The following is a 24,237-nucleotide window of genomic DNA, read 5'->3' as shown; positions in this document are numbered from 1 at the left end:
GAGGCTGTTCGCTCCGTATCACTCCAAACTCCAGTGAGCAGGACTAGCATTAGGTGTGTCCTAAATGTACCTCTAGAACTGCAGACAAAGGCATTGAGTTGTCTGACTAATTGGAGGCTTATTGAATAGTTCAGTAAAAATGAATGTTACCTAAACAGATGAGGCTTTTCCAAGACTTCCGTGATCCTTACTCTTGTAACGGTAGCTACAAATATATCAGGTTGTACCATCTCTAGAATGGCTACCAAAGGGCTACACTGTTTTGGGGGGATCCTACATGACACTGTGTTAGTATGCTCAGTGTGCAAACAACCATATAAAATCAAAACTTCTGGGCTGAATTCTATTGTCCCCTAAGATAACAGTTTCAAAGCAAAGTGGTAGCAAGATTTACGGAGTTGTTAAATTACAGTCCCCACCATGGCATTTCTCTAAACAGGAGTTTAAAGAACAATATTTTGTTCATATGCTAAAACACATCTCAAAAGCTTTTAACAAACTTCAGATGAAAAATCCTGGCAATACACCTTGGATTTTTGTCAATGAGGAAGCCTTAAACAGAAGCACATTATAAAGAAATTTATTTAAATTCTGGAGCACTAAGCATACTATATTCATAACATTTTAGCACTTCCCAGTGAGATGTTTACTGTATGTTTCTATAAATTAAGCATTCATTGCATAAAACTGTATTCATTTCTCTATCAGCATACTATATAAATTATCACAGAAACAGACGAACCAACAAAAGATTCTTGAATACATGTAACATTGGCGGGCAGTTAATATCAGTAACAGCTTATCTTCACGGTAAGCAGCTCTAAATGAATCCCTCTTGAATTCATTTAATTAAGAAGCTGAAAAGAAAGGAAACATGATTAAATGCTGAGAAATGTCTATAAAATATAGCATCACAATTATTTCAAAAATAATAAACAAGGACTGGAAAACATTCATTTGAAAAGTCATCCAATGTTTGTGTAATAATCTCTTAAATTTTTATATCCCATTAAGTAATTACTAAGCAAGATGAAAGCCATCAAATAAAAACCTGAGTGACTGAAGCTTAAATTTTCCTATTAAAAAAATTAAAAAGCAAAATGCACTTCAAACATCTGTTCTCTTCAATCAAGCTCTGCATCTGCTCTATTTAAAGTGAGACCTACCTCTCCCAGGAGATGTTTCAGATTTATTTTAAGCATTCTTTACTGTTGAAGTGGTCCCTGAGCAAGGAGGGTATAGAGGACTTGACAAGGGTCTGTAAGGCTGCAGATTCTTACATTTTTAATGTTTTAATAAATTAAGAAGTTTCAGATGACATTGTTGCTTCTTTACCCCAGAACACAGCTTTGTATTTACAAAAAAACGCATACACATTGCCTGTCATACCTTTCATTTGGGGATTTCCAAGGACTTTACCAAAGAAGAGTTATCTTACAAATAGGTTAATGGGAACACAAAGACACAATCACAGACTCACAGTACAAACATAAAAACAATGAGCTACTGAATGGAAGGATTTCTACAGCTTCACTGCCTCTAGCTTTGCATAGATCTTTCCACTCCTTTATAGAAATGCAGTGTGCTCTAGCGTACACATTGTATTAACTTCATCAGTTTTCCATTAATGGCATAATTAATTACTCATTACAAAACAGCCATGCAATTGCCATAAGCTTAAAAGACAGTACCAGTATAAAGATGTTCCCTGCTGCAAAAAGTTGACACGCTTATTAGGCAAGACATACAAACCAAGGCAAAACAGATGGCAACTGGCTGGGTGCTGGAGGGTGATTACTGAAAGGGAAAAGCTAGCAAGAACAACTGCGTGACGAGGTGAATTGTAAGGTGCTGAACAAAGAAGTAAGAGAATGATGAGCACAGGTTACTAGAAAGATAACCTAGGTCTAGGATAGATATGTAAGGCCATGTATAGGAATGAAGGAATTGAGAGGAGAGAATAAAAGAAAGGAATACAGTCAATGAAAAATTTTGGAGGTGAAGAGTGGGAAGGGTGAAGATTACAGTAATCATGCAGGTTGTGCTGATAGACAGGGGACAGGGCTGAAAGACTGAAAGATACAACTGTAGGAATATATAAATATAGCAGCATCATTTTGAATAAATACACCGTTATCGTATCTACTGTTCCTTACTTTCTGTTTGTAACTGAACAGCATCTTTAGCATCTAAGAGACATAATATAGAACACGCATAAGGTAAACACTTGAAAGTAATGTAGAAATTATAAAACAAGCCAAAGAGATGCTCAAAGAAGGAAAAAGCCAAAGGTGGAAAATGACAAAAAGCCAAAACATCATAAAAATCATGATATAGGGAGTAGCCAAAAAAGAAGGGGAGGAGGCAGGGTTTCTGAAAAATCTATGACAAGTTGGACAACATCTGTTGGAAAAGATCTGCAAAAGGAAAAAAAGAAAACATATCCCCTTAGGCAAAGCACAGCAGGAAAGGATAGCCAAACTGTGCCCTTCTGACATTAACTAACTGGAAATGGGTACAACAGGTAGGAGGAAATTGCAGAACTTATAAGACTTACAGGAAAGCTATAAAAGCTAAAAGAAATTTCTAATGGTGACAATCACAGAAGTCCTACTCATTGAACAGCATGCAAACTGCCACAGGAAGAAGCATTCCCTTCTTAAGAGATGTGTTATGGGGCCAGACACCTGAAATTCAGGTCTGTTTTTTAAAGGACTACAAACTGGCACTGAATGTAGCCATTTCTCACAGAGAGAGATGCAGTGGTTTGTAGCTATTTATTAATTAGGTATGCTGTTGGATAGTTTAGATGCATGGAAAAGACTGGGCTGTTGTTTCCATTTCAATGGACAGCTTCTTTCTCAAGAAACTGCTGTCCAGCCACATTAAGAACAGTAATAAAAAGCCAATAAATTTAAGGTGCATTGTCTTGATAAATGTGTATTATCATTCTCTTTTGTATCATTTTCCTCTGTTTTGAGGAAAATAACCTATTTTGCTGAGCACCATAGACCTCACTGTGAATCTTGGTGTTTAACAGAAATACATTTATCAGTTCATAAACTTGAGGTGAATCAAATAATTAGGCATGAAGTCAGCGTAGAACACCTGAGAAGTTGTTTGTAGCACTCACATCTATTAAAAAAAAATAATTTGTCTGCATACATGTTCACTTATATTTTACCAATATATTTTAAAGAAATAACTATTTTATTCACTTGTATTTAATCTCTATTGTTCAGTATTATGCAAGTTTTCTTTGCTGAAACTAATTTAGTTACAGTGAGGATAGACATTTCTTATACAGTGTATAGGGTGAACGCAAGGAGTTTTGCAGCTCTGGGGCATCTTGTAATTTTTCTGTTCATGTTGCACTGACTGCTTTTCTCTAAGCAATGAATGAATACTTCATGTCTGACTTAACATTTATGTTCATTTCATGAAAATAAGGCATCTTTTATTTATCATGCTATCTTGTAGCTTAGTTCTTTCTCTCTGCTAGTCAATACAGAATATGTATTTTTCCATTCTGCCAGTACATAGTTCTGAAGGCTGATTATTCTTTATGATTTAACTAAAACCTCTTCACCTTAATCTTTTCAATAATACACGAATGCAATTGCTATAAAGGCTAATCTGGTAATGAAACACTCAAATGCAGGTTAAAAAAAAACAACAAACAAACAAACAAAAAAACCCCACCAACTTCTGTTACATAATGCAAGCAACTTAATAAAAATTATTTGAAAACTTCAACTTTTCAGCTGTTCATATCATTTAAAATCAGATTAAGAAAAAAGCACATGGTAAGTCGTACACTTGAAATGATTGTTAGAAGTATGAACAATAACAAAACCATACTAAAATTTAATGCAGAAAATAAAGCCTAGAAGACAACACACTTGGTAAATTTCAGCCAAAGCTCAAAAAAAGATAATCTTTTTGACATTAGTAAGCAGTGGGTAAGACTTTTGTCTGTCTGTCCTCTTGAAGAAACCAGTGTTACAAATATTTACATTCCTAATATTCACAGTAATACACTACTGTGCTAGTGTACTGTTATCTTCTGTTTTGTTCTTATTGTCCTTTCTCATTCTTAATATTTCCTGTGCTTTTTCTGGACTGCAACTGCCTGAAGTGACATTTGCACTTAACTTTCAAAGCTCTTTTCTGACCAGAAAAGTTAACCTAGAGTTCATACTTTTGGCTCAGAGTTAAGTATACTCTCTCTGTTGTTCCCATGTGTACTAGTTACTGATAAAATTTTGTGCTGATATAGTGAAATTTTATTATTAAATGACTGAATATCTGATACTTAATATATCACTTATTCAGCTTAAATGTTGGGGTGAAAAATCTTCTAAAGATATTCCTTTGGATATAACAACACTCCTATCTTATCCAGAAAGCTTTAAAAAGGGGAAAATGTTCAATTCTCTGAATTGAACATTTTATGTTCAATGAAGTTCAATTTTATTTCAACAGTGTGAAATAAAATTAATGCATTATCATTCAACCAACCATCAATGACAACAATTAAAATAAAAGTTTTAGCAAAATTAAAGATTCCATCTTGTTCCTCACAAAAATATAGTTTAGTACCAGCATGAAAAAAAACTGCCCTGGTAAAAATGGCTCTAGGGGAGAGATTTATTACATGCTAACTCATCCATCATGATTGTGTACACTCAGTAAGTAACCTTCACGGTGACCTCCATTTTGCATCACCTCTCTCGTTCCAAAAGTTTATTGTATAAGAGTATTTTACCAACATAGTAACTTTTTTTTTTTTTTTTTCTTCCAACACTAACCTTCAGAAAGTAATATTCTGTGGAAGGAAGAATTGAAAACTTAATTGGAAGATGTCCAAAGTAGATGAAAATAATGTAAATAAAATATTACTTTCCCCTCCTACACACATGCATGCCCTCTAAAGAGCACATTTATAGACTTGTGCTGTTCTCTAGCACTTTTCTGTTTGTCACAGAAATTAACACTGACAAAGGCATTACCGGGGTCAAGGAAGTAACAGCATTCCCAGTACTTTTATTTATACACATTAGAAAAGGAAATGACTGTTTTACTCCAGTTTTTGACTCCTGCTTTATGTTTATCTACCTCTGTTTTTGATTTATCTTCACTACATAGAGGTCAGTGGAGAGAAAGAGGATGCACAGCAGGTTATGTTACTTTTTCAGTTTTTATTGATGCATACTGCTTCACAGAGGACTTGATTGTTTAGTGACAGCACAAAAAAATTGGTATATTAGACTTTTTTTTTTTTTAAAGACAGAAGTTGATGCATATTATTATTTACATAGCATTAAAACATTTTCATTAAATACCGCTTTTTTTTTTTAGGCATGATAAGATAAACATTCTTTTTTTCTGAGAAATCATTAGTATGCATTGTTGTTACAGGCAAAGCTTTACTAGCCTGAGGACAATTTATCACATAAAGACTGATAGTTTCAAGGTGAAATCTACTACCAGTGAAAGTAAAAAGACAGACATATTTCACATCATAAGACATATCTACACCAAGATCAATTGATGGGACAAGAAACTCTTTGGAAAGATGCTGAGAAATTCAGACAAAAAGATGAATGTGTATCAGCGAATATGACTAAGATTTAAGTGCAGGATATAAAATTAAAGGAGCAATGAGAAAATAACAGAATTTATATACTTAGTCTACCTTACTGTTCTGTATGTTCACTTTAAATTAAAATTAATTAAGTATGAACATAAAGAAGCTTCTCCTCTTCACAAAGAGTATGACAGTGTCTGTAGACTACATGGTTGAGACAACTGAAGTGTCAAAGAATCAATAGAATGTTTATTTACAATAATGGAACAGAAAATGGGTTCAGAACTACCCAAGAGACCATCAAAACCCTCAAAGATTTAACAGAGGAAAGGAACAGATAAGCAAATTAAACATTTGGAAACAAGTAAATGAAATTTCATCATGGCAAAGTAATAGGATCAGTTCTAGTGACAGTTTCCAGTAATTCTGCACTGAATGAGGATTTAAGACTGAATGGTTACTTAATTCCCATGAAAACACAGAGAATCCAGAAGAGCACAAGCAAGCCTGTAAAATCTTGCTAAATTCTGTAGAAGCAGTAATGTTACAATAACAAGGAATAACTTCAACATACTCAGTCAGCTACTAAATGTTTCTCATGTACTTAGCATCAATGGAGTTCATTCTTTTATGAATTTATCTCATGGGTGTTATCAATTAGTAAGTTGTGATGCTGATTCTAACTCAGCTCCTTAGGACAGATTTTGGTTTATGGGTCTACCAGTTTCTTCATAGTAGCAGCATGATGAAGCAGTATCTCACTTTAACAGGATTGTAACGAATCATTCTTTTCAGCACTATCCTAGATTTCTTTTTTTTCTTTCTTCACCAGCTGTAACATAATAACGTGCAGTTTTTCACATGCATTGCATATCAACTTAAATTTACTGAACCTTTGATAGAAATAAAATACTCTCTCTCTCTTTTTTTTTTTTTTCTTAGCTTGGATACTAACAGAATCTAAAATCTACACAGGCTTCAACTTCTGCTACACAACCAAAAAAGGATGTCTTATTTTTTCACTAAGAACATATTCAATTGTTGAAAAAAAAAAAAAAATCTGCTTCCACAGAATTTACAGCAAAAGACATTAGTAAGAAAAGAAGGAAACCCCCAGAAAACGGGTATGCATGAACGTCTATGGTGTTGTGTAGTCAAGCCATAGTTATGTTCACAAGGTACAGTTCAACCTCAGACATCTTAAGTGTAACACAAGAGTCAAAAATTTCTAGTGCTAGCATTCAGAAATACTATGTGAGGTCTGGAAGTTGGCAAAATCATATAAGCATGTTCATAGGTGGTAAGAACATTCCCAAGATGAAAGGATTAAAAATGAAAAGTGACCTTGATGTGCTGCAGATGAAGCTAATAATTACTTCTTCCGCCTAAGCTCTTTTGGAGACTAGATTCTGTTCTTTACCCCAAGTTACTGAAGGCTAAAAGGTAGAAGATGTTGAGAGGCTGTACAGACTATCCCAAATTGAAAATTACTGAAAATTAACTCCATACTTATGAAATCTTGCAGTATTATTGTATTGAGATCTTTAAAGATCTCTTCCCTTTCCAGCAGAACAGAGTAAAAAGCAGGAACAGACCTTCTGTGCATATTGCAAGGGGAAGAGCTCTATTGTCTTGAGTGGTAGAACAAAACACAGAATACAAAACTGGCTACTTCACTAATGCACAAGAGCTAGTCATAGAAAGCAACACTAAAAGAAAAACTGTAGAAGTATTCTTTACATGATTCATTTACAGTGGCATTAACAGCGGAACTGTTAACTTTATCAGACAGCTCTTTTGTTCTCTACTTCAAAATATAGCCTTCAATCTGTGGTGCAAAAACTTCCCTTATGCATATTTTGTATATGTATTAGATGACGTTTTATCATGTCAGATCTTTCAGCAAAATGTTACTATATCTATACAGCAACATGAATATCATCCGTTTACTTTCATCCATGTTAAATAGTAATGTAGAATAATATCCTGTGAATGCTTAGTCCACTAGTTTACAGAAACCAATTTTACTGGAAATAAGGCAAAAATCTTATTTAAAATGAGTTGTGGACAGCTAGAGGGAGGAAAACAGCTCACATGCATCTTATCTCTATTGTAAAGCCTTACATAGCACGTTAAGACTATGCCAACTGTATAATATGTACATATATATACATGAAAAAATATTAAAAAGGAGCAAAGATTGGAGCAAAAGAACAGCATAGTTTGAAATAGGATCAAAAGTCAACAGAACAAAACTATTGATCTTGGAGATTTGTTGGAACAACAGAAGACTCGTCCTCATTAAAAAATATTTTAGTCATCTGATAAAAGAAAGCTTTGAATGAGAAAAATCAACAGATCTCTGTTTTGTTCCACAAACTTGATGACTCAGGAAATGTCACTGTATTGCTTTTATCTAAGTAGCCTGGTCCATCATTACTATAGCACAGAAAACTTCACTTTGCACATTTCCCTTTCCTCTGGGGTAGGACTTTTCATGTAAATCTAAAAATTATACTGGGATCATGAGAAAATGATATGGATTCTTAACAGGTTACTGAAAAAATACGTTAACAGATGAGCAAGACAATGTGAATCGAGTCTAGAACTCTACAGGTGACCACAGATCAGAGCATCCACCTGCAAAATGAAGAGAGGCTTTCCTATATCTTTGGGCAAGAACTGTTTTTCCTTTACTATTTCTCCACTTTTTTCTGCTTGTCTGACAAACTACAGCTGCTTAATTGGCAGATGCAGATATAATTAAAGATCATAACCTTTATTTTCTCTCCGGTGTTTCTGATAACAAAGACGGAACTTGGTGATAAAGTATAGCTTAGCACTGTACGCTGGTTTGGTATTTCTTTTATCTTAGTTTTAAAGATGCACAAAGAAATATCTAAAAAAGGTTTATAAATTCAAGCATATGTTTTCCTTTGCATTTTTAGTGGTGGCACTGTAGATGCCATGGTCTGTGCTCAAACCAATTTAACTGATATGCAGTAACAGTCATGTCAACCCCACTAGCTTTCCAGCCCTTTTTGGTTCGCTTTGATTAATCACCTTTCTTCCTGCTTCTTCCAGCTCCCACAGACTCCAGTGGTAAAAACTAAATATTCGTTACCTAAAAGCTATTTTTAAACTTATCCAAAGTTATTGAAATATATAAAATGAGAATTTAATGAGAGATTACCTATATGGGTAGCCATGGTATTTGGAACGGAATATCGACAAAAGGAAACTGAAGAAGAAGACCACCAGACCCAGGCCTACCAGGCATATTACTGGAAAGAAAACAACTTTGTTTACTAGCATATAAAAGATTTAAATTGGAATTTCTACAAATAATATTATTTATGTCAATCATGTATAAGGAATTTTGACGGTGAAATACAAAAATGTTGTTGCTTTGCCTACTGATGCCCACTATCTTCTGACAGGATTTCAAACACACATGGAAATAATATTTATGGTTATTAAGAAAAAATAACTTGTCAGTATGAATGTATTTTCAAGGAAAGAGTAGCAATTTGCAACTCAAATGTGTGTGGATGCAAACACCTTACCGTTGATAATGGATTTAGTAACCCTGTAAATTATACATATCAAATAATGTCATTTCAGGTATTTGCTTGTTCTTTTCAGAAAACAAATCACATTTAGAAAAATATTGCTTGACTAATGGAATCATGTTCTCTCTAGTCAACCCTCTAAGGCTAAAGCAACAGCAAAGGCTGTTTAGTAGCTGCTTTATCTAATTCTTAATGCCTAAAACATTACACTGTATTAAGTTCCAAGGTTGGTAGCCAAATTCTTTTTTACTCTTAACAACAATATTAATCTTTTTGTACTGAAGATAAGTAATAATGACACAGAGCTTCTTATAGCACCTAGATGAGATGCAAGCTCTTTTAAGTCTTTTCAGGCTACAAATGAATTAGCATTTTACAAGCTGTTGCAGATAATTGAGATGCATCTCATCTGCATTAGGTTATGTTTTGGTTCTAATGAGCAAATTTGGTTTTAAAAGCTTTTCTTCTTATACTATTCCTAGCCTAGGCAAAACTTTGCTATTTAATTGCAGTATTTATGTGTCAAAAGTGGCTGGCTTTGAGCAAAGAACAAGCAACCATGAAGTCAGTGAACCTGAAAACGGATGCAGTTTTCATTAAAATTGGCCATGTGAAAACTGACATATGTCAATTTAAATATACGATTTCTGCAGTTATTTTAAGAAAACTAGCCATATACGAATCTTATAAACACATTTCATCAGTCACAAATATGACTTCAAAACATGAATAAATACATTACTAAGCATGAACAAACAATGCAAGGCAAGTACACACAAAGCATTCACTTAAGGACCACAAGCAGAAAGGAGCTTGATTTTGTAGCGTAGTCTGTTGTTATTTCACTATGCTTACATTCACACACCCAGATGCAATCTGGATCTATGATCACATGTCAATTAAACTCACGTCAATGTCTCTTTCAAAATCAGTATTAGTTATATACTTTCATATCATGTTCTTACATGACTTATTGCCAAAAATCTTTTAAATATTCTGAATGACAATGAAATTCAGAAAAATATTAAACTTACACTTCTGGCTTAGAATCTTCAGACATTACAGAATAGGGTATGTTCTATACTGTTGGGCTTTCACCTTCCTGTAGAAAGGTGATATTGGCAAAATGTACCAAGTAAGAGAGTTTTTTCCACCCCTTCCGCTCATCTTAAGCATTTTAAATGCCTGAATTCATGTTTTAAAAACAGTATTTTTAAACTCTTGTTCTTTAACTCACTGACTTTCAACATAATCCTAAGCCAAAAATCATTCACACTATGCCTTACTAACGTCATGGAGATGCTGTGTCAACCTGTAGGTTGGTTGGGAATGTTTAAGCCATTTATATATACATATTCATGCATATATATATACATACATAGACATATATTTTACAACTACAACTTCATATGAATGCAGTTTTATCTCCTGAAGGTTCATACTATCTTCTCCACACCACAAAACTTAAAAATTGGTTTAAGGGATACCTTTTGAAAACTTAATCAGAATTAATCAGATTCATCTGTAATTTCTCAGTATCTTTTAATTGTGCAAACATTATCTTAATTGTAATAAGTAACTTACTTCTCCTCTTTCCAACATCCCCTTTGGATGTAGCAGCTTCATTCAGGAGTACCATTCCCATGGTGATAGCAGCATCTGCATTGCCATTGTCAAGGAAACAGCAGATATGTGGATACCGCAGAAAGTCACAAAGGTACAATGAAAAACTAAAGTTTTCAAGGTAATAAAATGAATAAGTATTTACATACAAAGCTGCATATCACAATCTGTACCATAACAATAGATTCACCTGTAGCAAAAGTAGGTAGCAACATTTTCCTTTGTGCATTCAACATAAAAGAGGATAGGAGGTTCAAAAAGCTTTAAAGGGTAAGTCCTCATGTAGGACACACAACTTTTGGAGAGTTACAGGAATAGGTATTTCCCAGTATCTTTTAATATTCTGTATATTGGAAATAAAGGATTTCAGACAATGGAGACTAAAACCAGAAATCATTGTTATTGCACAAAATTCTTTTTTTTTTTAAAAAAATGAAAATTGAAGCAGTTGGACTGCTTTATCTTCCTCTGCTTCTAGACAGATATTAGCTCCCTCTTTAGTGTCATATTGCTTAATAGTTCAGCAGAGAAACATCCCAGAGGCAAAGTCCTCAGTCACTTGCAGTGTTTTATTGCCTAATTATTACTGTTACAAATACAAACAAGCACATAATGATAAAGCAATTTAACTAATTTAGCAAGATCTTAAACCATTCACTTAATTGTTTATTTGAAATTGTATAAATAAAAAGAATGGTTACTACTGTGCTTAACATCTGTTCTGAGGAGGAGGCATGCATGAATGCCACACTGAAGCAGGAGCATGTCTTGTGAGTTATATTTCACAATGTCAGAAAATACAAACTTTGAGATAACTGAATCTTGAATAAGGAGGTTTTTTAAAAAAATTTAGTGTCTCTTGGGCTAGTTAGCAGGATGACAGACTATCAACTTTAAGAATGAGATGCATTCCAATTTACCTACACAGATAATACACGAGAGATACTTCAAACATGCTATAGCCATGAACAATATGTGCATCCTCTAACATTATACTTGCATTAATCCTATCAATATTTGTATTAACATTTTTTTTTCATGTTAGAAATGATCAATATTAGACCAAAATTCTTAAAGACATGTTAAATCACAGTTATACAATTTCAAACTGAGACTGGGCAAAACTATTAGAAATGTCATAGAATCACAGAATCATTCATGTTGGAAAAGACCTCTAAGATCATATAATCCAAACTTTAACCTAGTACTAAAATCTACCATTAAATCATGCTAATACATTCTAAATCTACACATTTCTTGAAGAGCTCCAGGAATGGTGACTCAACCACTTCTCTGGGCAGCGTATTCCAATGCTGCACACCCCTTTCCGTGAAGAAATTTCTCCTAATATCCAACTTAAACCTCCCCAGTGCAACTTGAGGTTATTTCCCCTCGTCTTATCACTTGGAAAAGCTAAAAGCATGTCAATGCTAACATCATCCCACTTCAATGGAGATCAGCGGCCTGATTAGGGGGAGTGGCTTTAAACTAAAAGAGGGGAGATTTAGATCAGAGGTTAGGAGGAAATTCTTCACTCAGAGGGTGGTGAGGCACTGGAACAGGTTGTTCAGAGAGGTTGTGGATGCCCCATCCGTGGAGGTGTTTAAGGCCAAGTTGGACAAGGCCCTGATCAACCTGATCTAGTGGGTGGCATCCCTGACCATGGCAGAGAGGTTGGAACTAGATGGTCCCTTCCAACCCAAACTGTTTTATGATTCACATTTGAGACTTCTAAATTTCATACATGTAGAATGAGAAAAGTCAAATATTGAATAATGGGATTAACAAAAATACGTATCAGTGTTGAAAAGAGGTAGATACTCATCTCTGCAAAATCAAAGAAATACAAGTATAAACAATCTTTTGGGTACTTTATCTATAGTCCTAAATTAGACACTAGCAACACATTAGTAGCCTGAATTACTTTTCTCACACATTCACAAGGTCTAAGGCACAGTGTGACCCTTTGGAATAAATGGTTATATTCAAGTTCTGCACAAAATCATTGCTTAAAATTGCCTGGGGAGTGAAAAACTGGGGATCTAATTCCTTTTAAACTCACTCCCTGTCTTTCTGATGATGTCCTAGTTTACCTAGAGGAAAAATGCAAAATTCTTAAAGGCAGAGAAAATCAAGAAAGACTATAACTAAATCCCAACAATACTGGGGAAAAATCTCTTTCAATTCCCAGTTTTAAGGCCATTTATAATTTGTTTCTTTTTCCCCAAAGCATCAGAAACTCAGAATCAATAGACATAGGAATTTGTTAAATTTATGTTGAGAAGCATCGGTATCACTATTATCTGCTTTTTCAATGCCTGTTTTGAAAGAAAAGGTCTAAAATTTATTGACTCTGTTCCTAATGCAATGCTGTCCAGAGGCATGGTCTGCTGACTGTATTAAAGGAATTGGTGATTTCAAGGGACTTGTGCACCAGGATGCTTCATTGTGAGTCTTAGAAGATGTTAGTTTCATTAATCAGACATTAACATATGTAGAATTGTATACCTAAGTACTTTAGTCATTTAAGATACAACTGAAGGCAAAAATAACCTGGAAATAATGAGAATGCATCAGACAGACATATTACTACTGGGAAGATTGCAGATGAAAAGTAAAAGAAAAACAAGAATAAAGCTAGTAGGTAAATATACAAAGAGTTTGAAGCTTCAGATAATGAATAGTTTGTTTCAGTGAAAAATCTGGAACATGAGGTTCCATCTCGACATCTGGAAGCACTTCTTTACTGTGTGGGTGACGGAGCACTGGCACAGTGAACTGTGCTATTTTTTTTCCCAACTCTTTTGGAGTCTCACATCACTACCCCTACAACTTCCCTCACACTGCCACTATTTTTGCTTCAGTTGTTGCTTTCTAACTTTAGCCTCACTTGTTTAGTGTCAATGACACCAGCTTTTTAACTTCACACACTTACTTCATGATGTTGAAGTAAAAGAATCAGTCTTACTGAGTTCTGATTTCAATGCAATCATTAGGTTTTTACCACAGAATTGTTAGCCTAATTTATTATATCGGGCTGCTGTTTCCTAATACTGCATGTTTTTTTTACATTATTTTGATATTTCACAAAATAACGCAACGGTCCTAGCTACAGACATAATCTTTTACAATAACACATTTCTCCAGTATTTGTTATTTGGACAGTCTTCTATGCACAAAAAATAAGATGGCATTAAAAGACGTACTTATTTTCTGTTTCTCTTTATCCCTGTTACTATACATTATGCAATTATTCTGAAAACATTAGGGAAATGTGGCACTCAGATAAACCATGGCTAGTAAATGTTTCAAGTTCAGGTGCTTGTGTTTTTTGATAAATGCATCGTTTTGTAGAAAATTTGTGCGTGTGCAAATCCAGTTAAATATCTTCTCATTTTAAAATTTGGAATGATTTACCTACTGAAATTCTGCTGCCTTTTTCCCCAGCTGGTACATTATTTTCATAGAAATTGACAACATACACAATTCAGTTAGTTCTTTTGAAAAGGCTCCAAATATTTTGATACATGAGGGAGATCAGTTTAATAGTATGATGAAAAACTGTGATCACCAAAATTCATAAGATTACTTATAAAATGATCAGCAGTACCAGAGCATAATATTTAGCTCTGTGAATACCAAGATGCTTGACTGGAAGTATTAAAGAACAAAAATAAACATTGCATCAACAAACTCCAGAATTATAGATACCTTACAAAATGGAAGTGACTACTAGTAAATGCTGGCTACTGTTTATTAGCATGCTTTGACTGAAAATTTAATTGCTACTAATTCCAGCCAGAGTGCCCAAAAGGAAGAAAATCTGGTAATCCATAAATGTATTAATGTGATGTATAATTTATATCTTTTCTTCACAAATTTACTCCTAATCTGTTGTGAGTGGGGAGGAAAAGGAGAGAAAATTAATTGATAGACAATTCGTTACCTTCGTGAAAAAGTTTGGTGGTCTCATTCATTATCTGCTGGATTACTGCCAAGAGTAAAAAACAAAACCTACATTAACATTATTCACAAAGAAACAATTACATTAAAGCCGCAGATCACAAAGCCTGCTTAATAACACATGAGCAAGAACAGCAGGAGGACAAAATATTCATCCACTCAACTTTGTGCTCAATTTATTGTTAACTAAAATAGGGACAGGTTATCCCCTGAACTTTAAAAACCTCTCATTCACTTTATCGTGTATGGATAAAAGGAAAGCACAGATTTTTTGTGAAGGAGTATCAAGATCTACAGGTAAATCTATGACTTTATTCCCCCCTCCCCCCCTTTTTTTCTCTGTGTAATAGTAAGTAAAACATGATAGCATTCTTTACTGCCCCCTTATGAGGACATATCCCACTTACCTAGAGAAATAGCAGCCTAAACTTTTTCCTGCAAATATTTAAACCTCTAAAATACCTGTTATAACTTCAGAAATATTGAACACATTACACATTCTTTAACTGAACCATTTAAAGGTGTATTTAACTTTCAACTTACATTTGAGAAATCCCAAGATAACATGCATTCCAATCATTCTGTTTAGGAAATATTCTTTAGCTATGTGCAATTCTTGAAAACAAGGGATTAGTCACTTTTCTACCTTGAGAATCTGACTTTTTTATGTTAGTGTGAAGATAATATTCAAGACAAAAAGTACAGTTCCAAAATTAAACATCTCAGTTTCTTTCATGACATTGTCGCTTCAGTTCATGAACGATTCTAATGTTCCACTTCGGTTCTTCAATGTATCATCAATTCTGAATTAGATCATAACCATCCCAGTGGATGGTTCAACAGGCCTTGAGGGCTGAGGAAGAAGGCAAGTTTAAGATTCCAATCTTTGCACGTCTGATCTCAGCGAAGAAGGATGACTCCTAAATCATAAGCTGAGAAAACGGAGCATAATTTGAAAATGATTTGAATATGAGCTTAATTTCCTCACAAATTGTACAGAATCAGAACATACTTCAATACTTTTAATTGCCTGAATGTAGGCAAACTGATCATCACAGCAACAACTCCGAACATCACACAGAATGGCTAAGATCATCTAGTCCAACCTCTCTGCTCAACCAGGGTCCCCTAGGGCACATTACATCTGGATTGTGTCCAGAAAGCTTTTGAGTATCTCCAGGCAATCCCTTTCCAGTGATTGAGCTGAGGCTGACTGGCCTGCAGCTCCCTTCTTGCCCATTTTGAAGACTAGAGTGACATTTGCTTTCTTCCATTCCTCAGTCTCTTGGCCTTCCTTGTCACATTTTCCACACTGACAATGTCCCCATATTCGCCCCACGTGGTCCCTGTTTCCATCTCCTGTATACCTCCAACTTACATTTGAGTTTTGTCAGGAGTTCCTTATTCATCCCTGCAAGTCTCCTGTCCCCTTTGTTCCATTTCTTGCTCAGCTCAAGACGCTCTGGCCTCAGATACACCAACTAGCTTTCCATAATTTTAGAAGTTATACAGCTTTTACAAGTTAGTCTTGGCACTCAGGTTCCCCTCAACTCATTGAAACATGCAGTTCATAACTGTAAAGATGCTGGAAGTCTGCATTTCAACCTATAAGTACCAAGCAAAATACACCATTCGTCTTTTTCGTGCTTTTTCATCAATTTTACAGAGAAGAGAATTAATTTGATACTAATATAGAATTTCCTATATTGAAAAAAGTTTCTTATTATTCATTCAGTCAATGTCAGCTTCAATCCATGAGAACTGCACAAAGATTGTCATTTTAATCCACAGATAATCTGATGGAACCTGCCCTCCAGTGATACTCTTATTAGAAAATGGAAAGACTTTATGAATGCTTTAGGAGTAGAGAAAGATTCTGGAATGCTTTTTAATTCAACTGCAACAAAATAGCATAAAGATACATGCTTAGGCTTGTACTAAATCACTGATCAAACATTCATCCCTCCATTCAGGGTTTTCCAGCCTGATTTGCATCCTAATTATTCATATTGGTGTTGCCTTTTAGGATCACATTTAAAATGAACTTTGGAGAGATTAATTTTACTTTCACTATTTATGACCTTTTCAGTTCTGTAAATTATATCTGATGGAATTTCAGGGTTAGTCCTGTCCATCTTACAAATTTTTTTAGTGTAGTTGCCATTGTACAAAACAAATATTATTTCAGACCTTATTTATGCTTTATAAATTGCCTCTAGAAAATTTCTGTCCTAGAGGCACATGAATCACAGAAGTGTACACCAGAACAGGCAGACATATAGCAGTACTTTAGTTTCCTTGCTTTACATTATTTTTAAGCAGTTACAAATGCTATACTTGTTTTAGTACATTGCCTTTTCCCTTTGCTAGTATACAACTAATCCTTTAGCATGCCCACATACCTTCTCTCTTGCTCTCTCTAAGCACCTATAGATTTTTTAAAGAATATCACAGATTATTTTTCTATATCATAAATCACCACCAATATGACTCTAGGCTGGTATTGTACTTTCCTTCACTTTTAAAGACCTGTACGATACTATAATAGATACAGTTTATCCTCAGATGAATGTACTCAAGGACTATTCAATTTATTAAAAACTGTCTGTGGATAAAAAAAGCACAAAAAAAACTTAACTTCAGACAATGTTTCTGCATCTTACAGTCAAATAAATGTGTCTCTTAACAATTAAAATACCCATTAGATTTAAACTGATAGCTAAAGAAATACTGAAAAATTCTGTTGACTTTACCTGTGGTCAGTGAATGTCTTGTGGTCTGTGGACTAGTAGTCAGATAGTTACAAAAGGCAAATGAGGAAAATCAGGCAACTGTCAGAACAGCCTACAACTAAATTTGTTTCTCAGGGGTTTGTACTTCCACTGGAAAATTTTAGAGATACAGATATTGAAAATGGTTGAAAATTACCAAACTACAGAGACAGCAATTTCATACACAGGACACACATCATATCAGAGAGTAACTCACCAAATTATCATTCAATTAGCTGATGAAATAGAATTATATTGTATGTTATACTGACAAAAACCCAGTTGGAAATTTAATGTCCCTGTACATCACACTGACATCTAACAAACTTTAGGGTCTTTCTCAAGAGATCATATTATGAATTATTTTGAGATGAAAGCAGAGGGAGAATGAGATAATAGAAGGAAACATCAACCACAGTATTCCTATTTTTTCTAATTAGCATCTCCTTATACATTGTTACATTTGGGAGGAATCAGGTAGCCAGAAGCACCTACAAGGTTATCAGACAGACAGTATTAGAGCCTAAATGCAAGTAGATTAAGTAGATTATAGAAAATATACACCATGTTTTGCTGTGCTGGACATTGATTTCCACAGTTAATTAAAAAAAAAATGTTTAAAAATGCTATAATTTTGTGCTATTAGTTCCATCTTTTTCCACTGTTGTGATCTTCCCTTTTTTCCTTATCCTTATGATCGAACAAATAAAAAGCTCATATCACTGCTTTCATTAGCACCTTCTTTTACTTTTACATAATCTCTGGGGGACATAATTTGATTCCATTACGCAGAACTGATAGTGTCTTAGAACACAGATCTCAATGAGCACTGTTCTACCGACATTGACTCAAAATTTCAGGTTCTTACATTCAGTGACTACATTTTGCATTGTCACACAGGAAGGCATCTTTCATTTAAATTTATTCTATAGTTAAGTTTCCTTACACCAAAGAGGCACTTAATACACTTCATTAAATTCACTCTGTAGGACAGGAAATGTCTTTCATAATAGGTGTAATTTTAAAAAGATTTGTCTTCTTCATAACCAATTGGATTTTTTTTTTCCCTTTTCAATCAACATCTTATATCCACCTACACAGCTGTCACATTAAATTCTGCCTTGGGAATTCAAATTATCAAAGTGGAGAGATTTCCATTTTCACTTAGGTGCGTATGTTTTTATCAGCATCAAAGTTAAGTATGTTTAACAGTAATAACGTGGAAGATTACCAGGTTATAAGTAATTGCTAATTCCTAAAATTGTGCCTTTAGATTTATCTCCTTCTGTGCAATCAAATAATTTGCTTAATGAAAACTGAAACTCTTTTGATAATGCAAATATTTACTGCAACTTTTAAACTTAACTCTGCATTAGAAAGATTTACTTTCATAGCAAAAAGAAAAATATATATTCATTACATTCAAATCAAGAAGGAAACCAAACTTAGTCAATTTCAAAGAAAAATAAAAACATATTTGAGAAACAAGCACATATTTATGAAAGATTAAGAGCAACCTCAAACTAAATTTATATCTAACTTTTACTCACTTTTACTCTTCCTCTTTAAATCAACATTAACCCATTCTCTACACTAGGGTTGATCTGCAAGCTAGAATAAGTAAAAGCAAACTGTGCCTTTTGTTTTCTTCTAGGCAATAAAAAAGCTAAAACATAGCTGATCTCATTATTCTACTCCTGAAACTCACCAGACCTTAAATGAAACTCATTCCAAATCAAATATCTGGGGTAGAACCAGTCTAGACAATATTTTCCTTTTTTGCATGAAAATATTGCTGAAGACTCCACTAATTCTACAAAATTGGCAAAAAATCCAAATGGAAGTCAACAAACATTACAACAGACAAGATTGCTACACACAAAGCTATGAACTGCTGACTGGGAGGTTCACAATGGATGCTAGGAACAAATTCACTTCTGTATCTGCCCAGATAGATTATGCAATCTTAATCCTCAGCATTTTTCAATACTGAGCCTAGACAAAGATATGGAAGACAAGATTGTTGGTGACAATCCTGCTTTAAAAGCAAGTTCAGGGTACGTGATCTTCATTTCCACCATTATTTACTGAAATTAACTCTCCAAGACAAGAGAAAGAAAAGCCAAATAACAACAACAAAGCTGAATACCAGTATTGTCAGAATAGCATAAAGCCCTCAAGGTTTCTGAGTAGTAACAGCTTGAAAGTCACAGTGGCAGAAGTGTATAACATAACAAGCACCACAAATCATATCCAAACATGCTCTTTTACTGTTCTGCCAGGTACTCACCCACAAGGATTTATTAGCTCAGGCAGTTTGGATGTCATCTCTATGTATTTGCTCCATACCTGAGATAACAGCCTGTTTCTGAGTGCCATCTGAGTGGCTGAACGGGCATTAGTGTGTGTGCAGCAATGTTTATTAGCTCTGGATCAACTTGAGCACTGGCAACCAGGTACCTTGTACTGCATTGCTAATGGAAAAATTACATTGGGATGCCAAGCCAAATGTGTGGATTTTGATGTTATAGTTTAGATAGAATAGATAAGATCTCTGCCACAGGGCGGAGTCATACCGTTCTGACTAAAATGCTCCAGGAACAAGTAGAAATGGGGTTTGACCAGAGATGGTTTTGTATACTCCATGACCATTTGACATCAAACAACACAGTCTGGAATGAGAATGTGTAAATGATTCTGAAAGACCTAGAAATCCTAATTTCATAAACTAAAAGGAATATCAAAATTAAAGGGGCTACCTCTTATATAATGAGTTAACTGTTTTTTAAAAAGTCTATTAAAAATTTTGCTTGCTATACTGCAGTCAGAAATTCAGCAAGGTCTAGGTCAAAATACAATTATTACTATTTTTTCTTCAGTTTCTAAAAGGAACCTTCACCCAAGATGCAAGACACTGTGGACTACACCCTCAGTAAGATGGCCCCCACTAGCCATGTCTAAAGAGCATCAGAATTAATCAAAACCTGGAATTTGCAAATGAAATAACGCCTCATTATTGTTCTGAGGAGCTTAGTATCAGTTTTTAATGTCATCAGAAAGACATTAAATGAAACACTTAGCTAGTTTCATCTGCTGCTAAGTGCAATACCAGTATTTTGGTTGTTAGAAAATATGCCACAGAAATAAAACTAAGTACAAAAATCATCTCCAGGAGTAATCAAAGTGGTGTTTGTATTTGTCTTCATTTTACAGATATAGTATTCTATGTGTTGTATTATTATTATGACTACTTCAATTGTGCTACTACTAAGATGTAGTTACCATATTTTAGGACTAAAACTATTTGTTTAAAATCTTATAAGAATTTGGGGCGTACAACTAGTATGTACAGGTGGTACTAACATAAGATGTTAACTTAATTTGGCTTTATAATATAAGTGAAACAGAATATCTGATATCTTTACAAGTCCTTCTTACCCAGCATCCTCTTACTTGTGTGGTTTACAGCTTTGGCAAAAACAGCACATCTCTATATGGCAATCATCTAGCAGGCTGCATAGAATCACTAAAAACAAGCATAGAAATGGAACGGAAATTCTTATTTTCTCACCAAAGATATTAAAAATTCACTGTACAGAGAAACACAACATTGCATTTCAACAACTATCAGGAAGCGATGACCTTGTCCTTACTACTATGAAGTAAAAAGCAGCAAGCAAGTGAAGCATGTACATGGCAGTGTCTAACATTAAAATTCTGTGCATCTTCTAAACTGTAAAGGGTAAAGTGCGACTGTTTATAAATCTAGAATACTTTATATATTTACCTTTTTGTTATTGTTATTAATTTAAACTAATTCAACATCTCCTGAATAAAAAAAAAATAAAGAAGCAATGAAGCACCTAATAATTACTACCAGCATTGAAAGGATAAAGAAATATTAATTCCTTCATGCATTACTGTTAAAATCTGTCAAGACTTCATGTCACTTGTGAAATGTTTGTGTCCAAAATCTCAGCTCAACAGTGTTGAGCTATGAAATGAAACCTTAGAGAATTATTTTTGCAATTGGCAATGAACAATCTCACTAAAAGTATTCTTTCAGCCAGCTGCTTTAATATAGTTAGCCAACTTCCCAGTTTAAAGATGGTCTCTGCCAACAAAAAATATCACTTTCACATCTGAGTCAGACAAACAAAATATGTCATGAACAAAAGTTTTATTTTTAATCTTAACTAGTTTTTGCTGTAAAAAAAAAATCCCATTTTCAATCAGCCAAAATGATTTGTTTTAGATAACAGATTTTTTTGAATTGTGTCAGTTTGGGAAAAGCAAAAAGCATTACAAAATAAATTGTGGCTATACCACAGAAAGCACAGAACCCGTATAATAATATGCATACTGCATATAAGACATTTCCATCTACAATATAATAACTGTCTCTGTTTATGTTTAAAAATGTATCAATTTAATAACTAGAGAGCTTTGACTTTGTAATTGTCCTGGTTTCAGTTAGGACAGTTATTTTTCCTCCCAGTAGCTGGTAGGGTGCTATGTTTTGGATTAGGATGAGAAGAGTGCTGATAACATGCTGATGTTTTAATTGCTGCAGAGCACTGCTTATACTAAGCCAAGGACTTTTCAGCTTCTCGCTCTGTCCTGCCAGCGGGCAGGCTGGGGGTGCAGCAAGAGCTGGGAGGGGACAGACCCAGGACAGCTGACCCAAACTGGCCAACGGGGTATTCCATACCATCTGACGGCATGCTGAACAATATATAGGGGTGGCTAGCCGGGGTGGGGGGCCGGCTGCTCGGGGTTGGGCTGGGCATCGGTCAGCGGGTGGTGAGCAATTGCATTGTGCATCACTTGTTTGTACATATTATTATTATTATCATTATTATTTTCTATCTTAATAAACTGTCTTTATCTCAACCCACAGGCTTCACTTTCCCATTTCTCTTCCCCATCCCAGAGAGGGAGGGGGGAGGGTGAGCGAACAGCTGGGTGGTGTTTAGCTGCCGGCCGGGTTAAACCACAACAGCAATTTTCAGGTAAATCTATCTTTAGCTCTCCCTTCCCATGAAACGGATGGCAAATTTAGAAAATATGAATGATAAAAAGCATATTCAAATCTTGAATGAATACAATGTCATTTTTACACAACATTAATTTGAGTATGATATAAAGCCTAGAGAATTCACAGAATTGCAGAACAGTTGAGGTTGGAAGGCACCTCTTGACATCATCTAGTCCAACAAACCTGATGAATGAACCTGCTTGAGCAGGTTGCCCAGAACCATGTCCAGTTGAGTTTTGAATGTCTTCACAGATGGAAACTCTCCAACACCTCTGGGCATCTGGGCAACCTGTTTCAGATTGACCACCCTCACCATAAAAAGTGTTTTCTCATCTTCAGACCAAGAAATCAGTTGTTTTTCTATTTGGGTCCATTGCCCCTTACTCTAAGAGGGAAGCCTGGCTAATCTTCATTTCCTTCCATCTTCCCTGAATCTCCTCAGTCCCAGCCTTTCCTCAGATGAGAGATGCTCCAAACCCTTAATCATCTTTGTGGCCTTTCACTGGATTTTCTCAAGGAAGTCTGTATCTATCCTGTACTGGGTGTGGGGAGGGTACAGAAGTGGATGTATTACTCTAGTACAATAGGGAATACTGCATTTAATCTGAAAAACATTTTCATAATTTTTAAATTAAATTTGTCTTGATTATCTGTGGAGCAAATCAGGTTTAAGGTAGCAAAATCAATGTCATGAAGGAATGATGAAAAGAATAAAGCAAGAAGACAGAATTATGGTCTTCTCTTTGGACAGTAAGTGTCAAAGATGAAAGTAGATGGGGAAGCCAGCAGGATCTAAACAAGTCTACATATCCTCAGGAAGAGGACAAGAGAGTAGCTACAATCGTCAAACTCTGAGATCTGGCTACTACTTCACAGCTTGGGAAACGTTATTTTTTCTTTCTTGTTCTCCTTAGAGGAAGTTATTTGTGAATGAAACACTGTACTTTAGTATCAGTTAATGGTGACTATAGTTTTCACTCACTGAGCAAAGCTGATCAGAAGCAAGGGACTGAGTTATTATTATGAGAACAAGAAGTAAACTGTTTAGAATAGTTTAAAAAAAAAAAAAATCTGAAGACTACTGGAGGACAAATAATCCACATACATGATCAATAAGTTTCAATTTAGCAAGCTCTTGTCTGTTAAAACAAATAACACATCATTTTTAACTTTCAAAACAGAGTGAAAAAGAGAAGAAAATTCATTTCTGCCACTGCAATGATAATATTGAAAGTAAAAACATTAAGAATAGTAACCAGACATTAACAGTAACAAAGGTGATTACAAGGCACAAAAAGCAATGCCAGCTTTCTTTGGCAGCAGAAACAACATTGAATATTTATTTAATCATTGAGTAAGCCAAAATACAATACCTGCTCAAAAGTTCAATGATGTTCACTGTCTGAGCAATTTCATTTAATAGCACAGCTTTTTTTTCCTATTTATCCGAATTTTGAAGGATACTCAGCAGAAGAATAATATGAGATTCTGCAACAAACTGAGCCTGACTGCTTCCATGTATGTAACTCTGTAAAACAAAAATGAATCCTGTTTAAAACAAAGAATTCCACTGAAAATTCCACACAACTGGATGTGTGTGAGCACAAATAAAACCTGTTTTGCAGAAAAATACAGACAGCAGCAGCTACAGCTGAATAACAAATGCACCTATATATGGTA

The 24,237-nt window shown here is 34.7% G+C and overlaps 1 protein-coding gene across 2 annotated transcripts in view; it reads right to left on the bottom strand.

Moving 5' to 3' along the window:
* Window positions 1-564: 564 nt before the first annotated feature.
* Window positions 565-24,237, bottom strand: part of TUSC3 (tumor suppressor candidate 3) — a 119,324-nt gene continuing 95,651 nt past the window's right edge. Inside the window, exons 7-10 of one of the 2 annotated variants that reach the window (XM_035323981.1) lie at window positions 24,022-24,085; window positions 10,747-10,821; window positions 8,784-8,874; window positions 565-857 (exon numbers count right to left, since the gene is read on the bottom strand). In XM_035323981.1, coding sequence (XP_035179872.1) covers window positions 842-857; window positions 8,784-8,874; window positions 10,747-10,821; window positions 24,022-24,085 — 246 coding nt within the window. In that variant the 3' untranslated portion in view covers window positions 565-841. Of the gene's footprint in view, window positions 858-5,403; window positions 6,423-8,783; window positions 8,875-10,746; window positions 10,822-24,021; window positions 24,086-24,237 lie in introns of those variants that run through there. The other variant, XM_035323982.1, reaches the window with a different exon arrangement.

Source organism: Oxyura jamaicensis, chromosome 4, assembly GCF_011077185.1.
Source record: "Oxyura jamaicensis isolate SHBP4307 breed ruddy duck chromosome 4, BPBGC_Ojam_1.0, whole genome shotgun sequence".
In the NCBI taxonomy this organism is placed as follows: domain Eukaryota; kingdom Metazoa; phylum Chordata; class Aves; order Anseriformes; family Anatidae; genus Oxyura; species Oxyura jamaicensis.
Note: the sequence above shows the minus strand (reverse complement) of the source record. Positions and strands in the feature narration are given on the sequence as shown.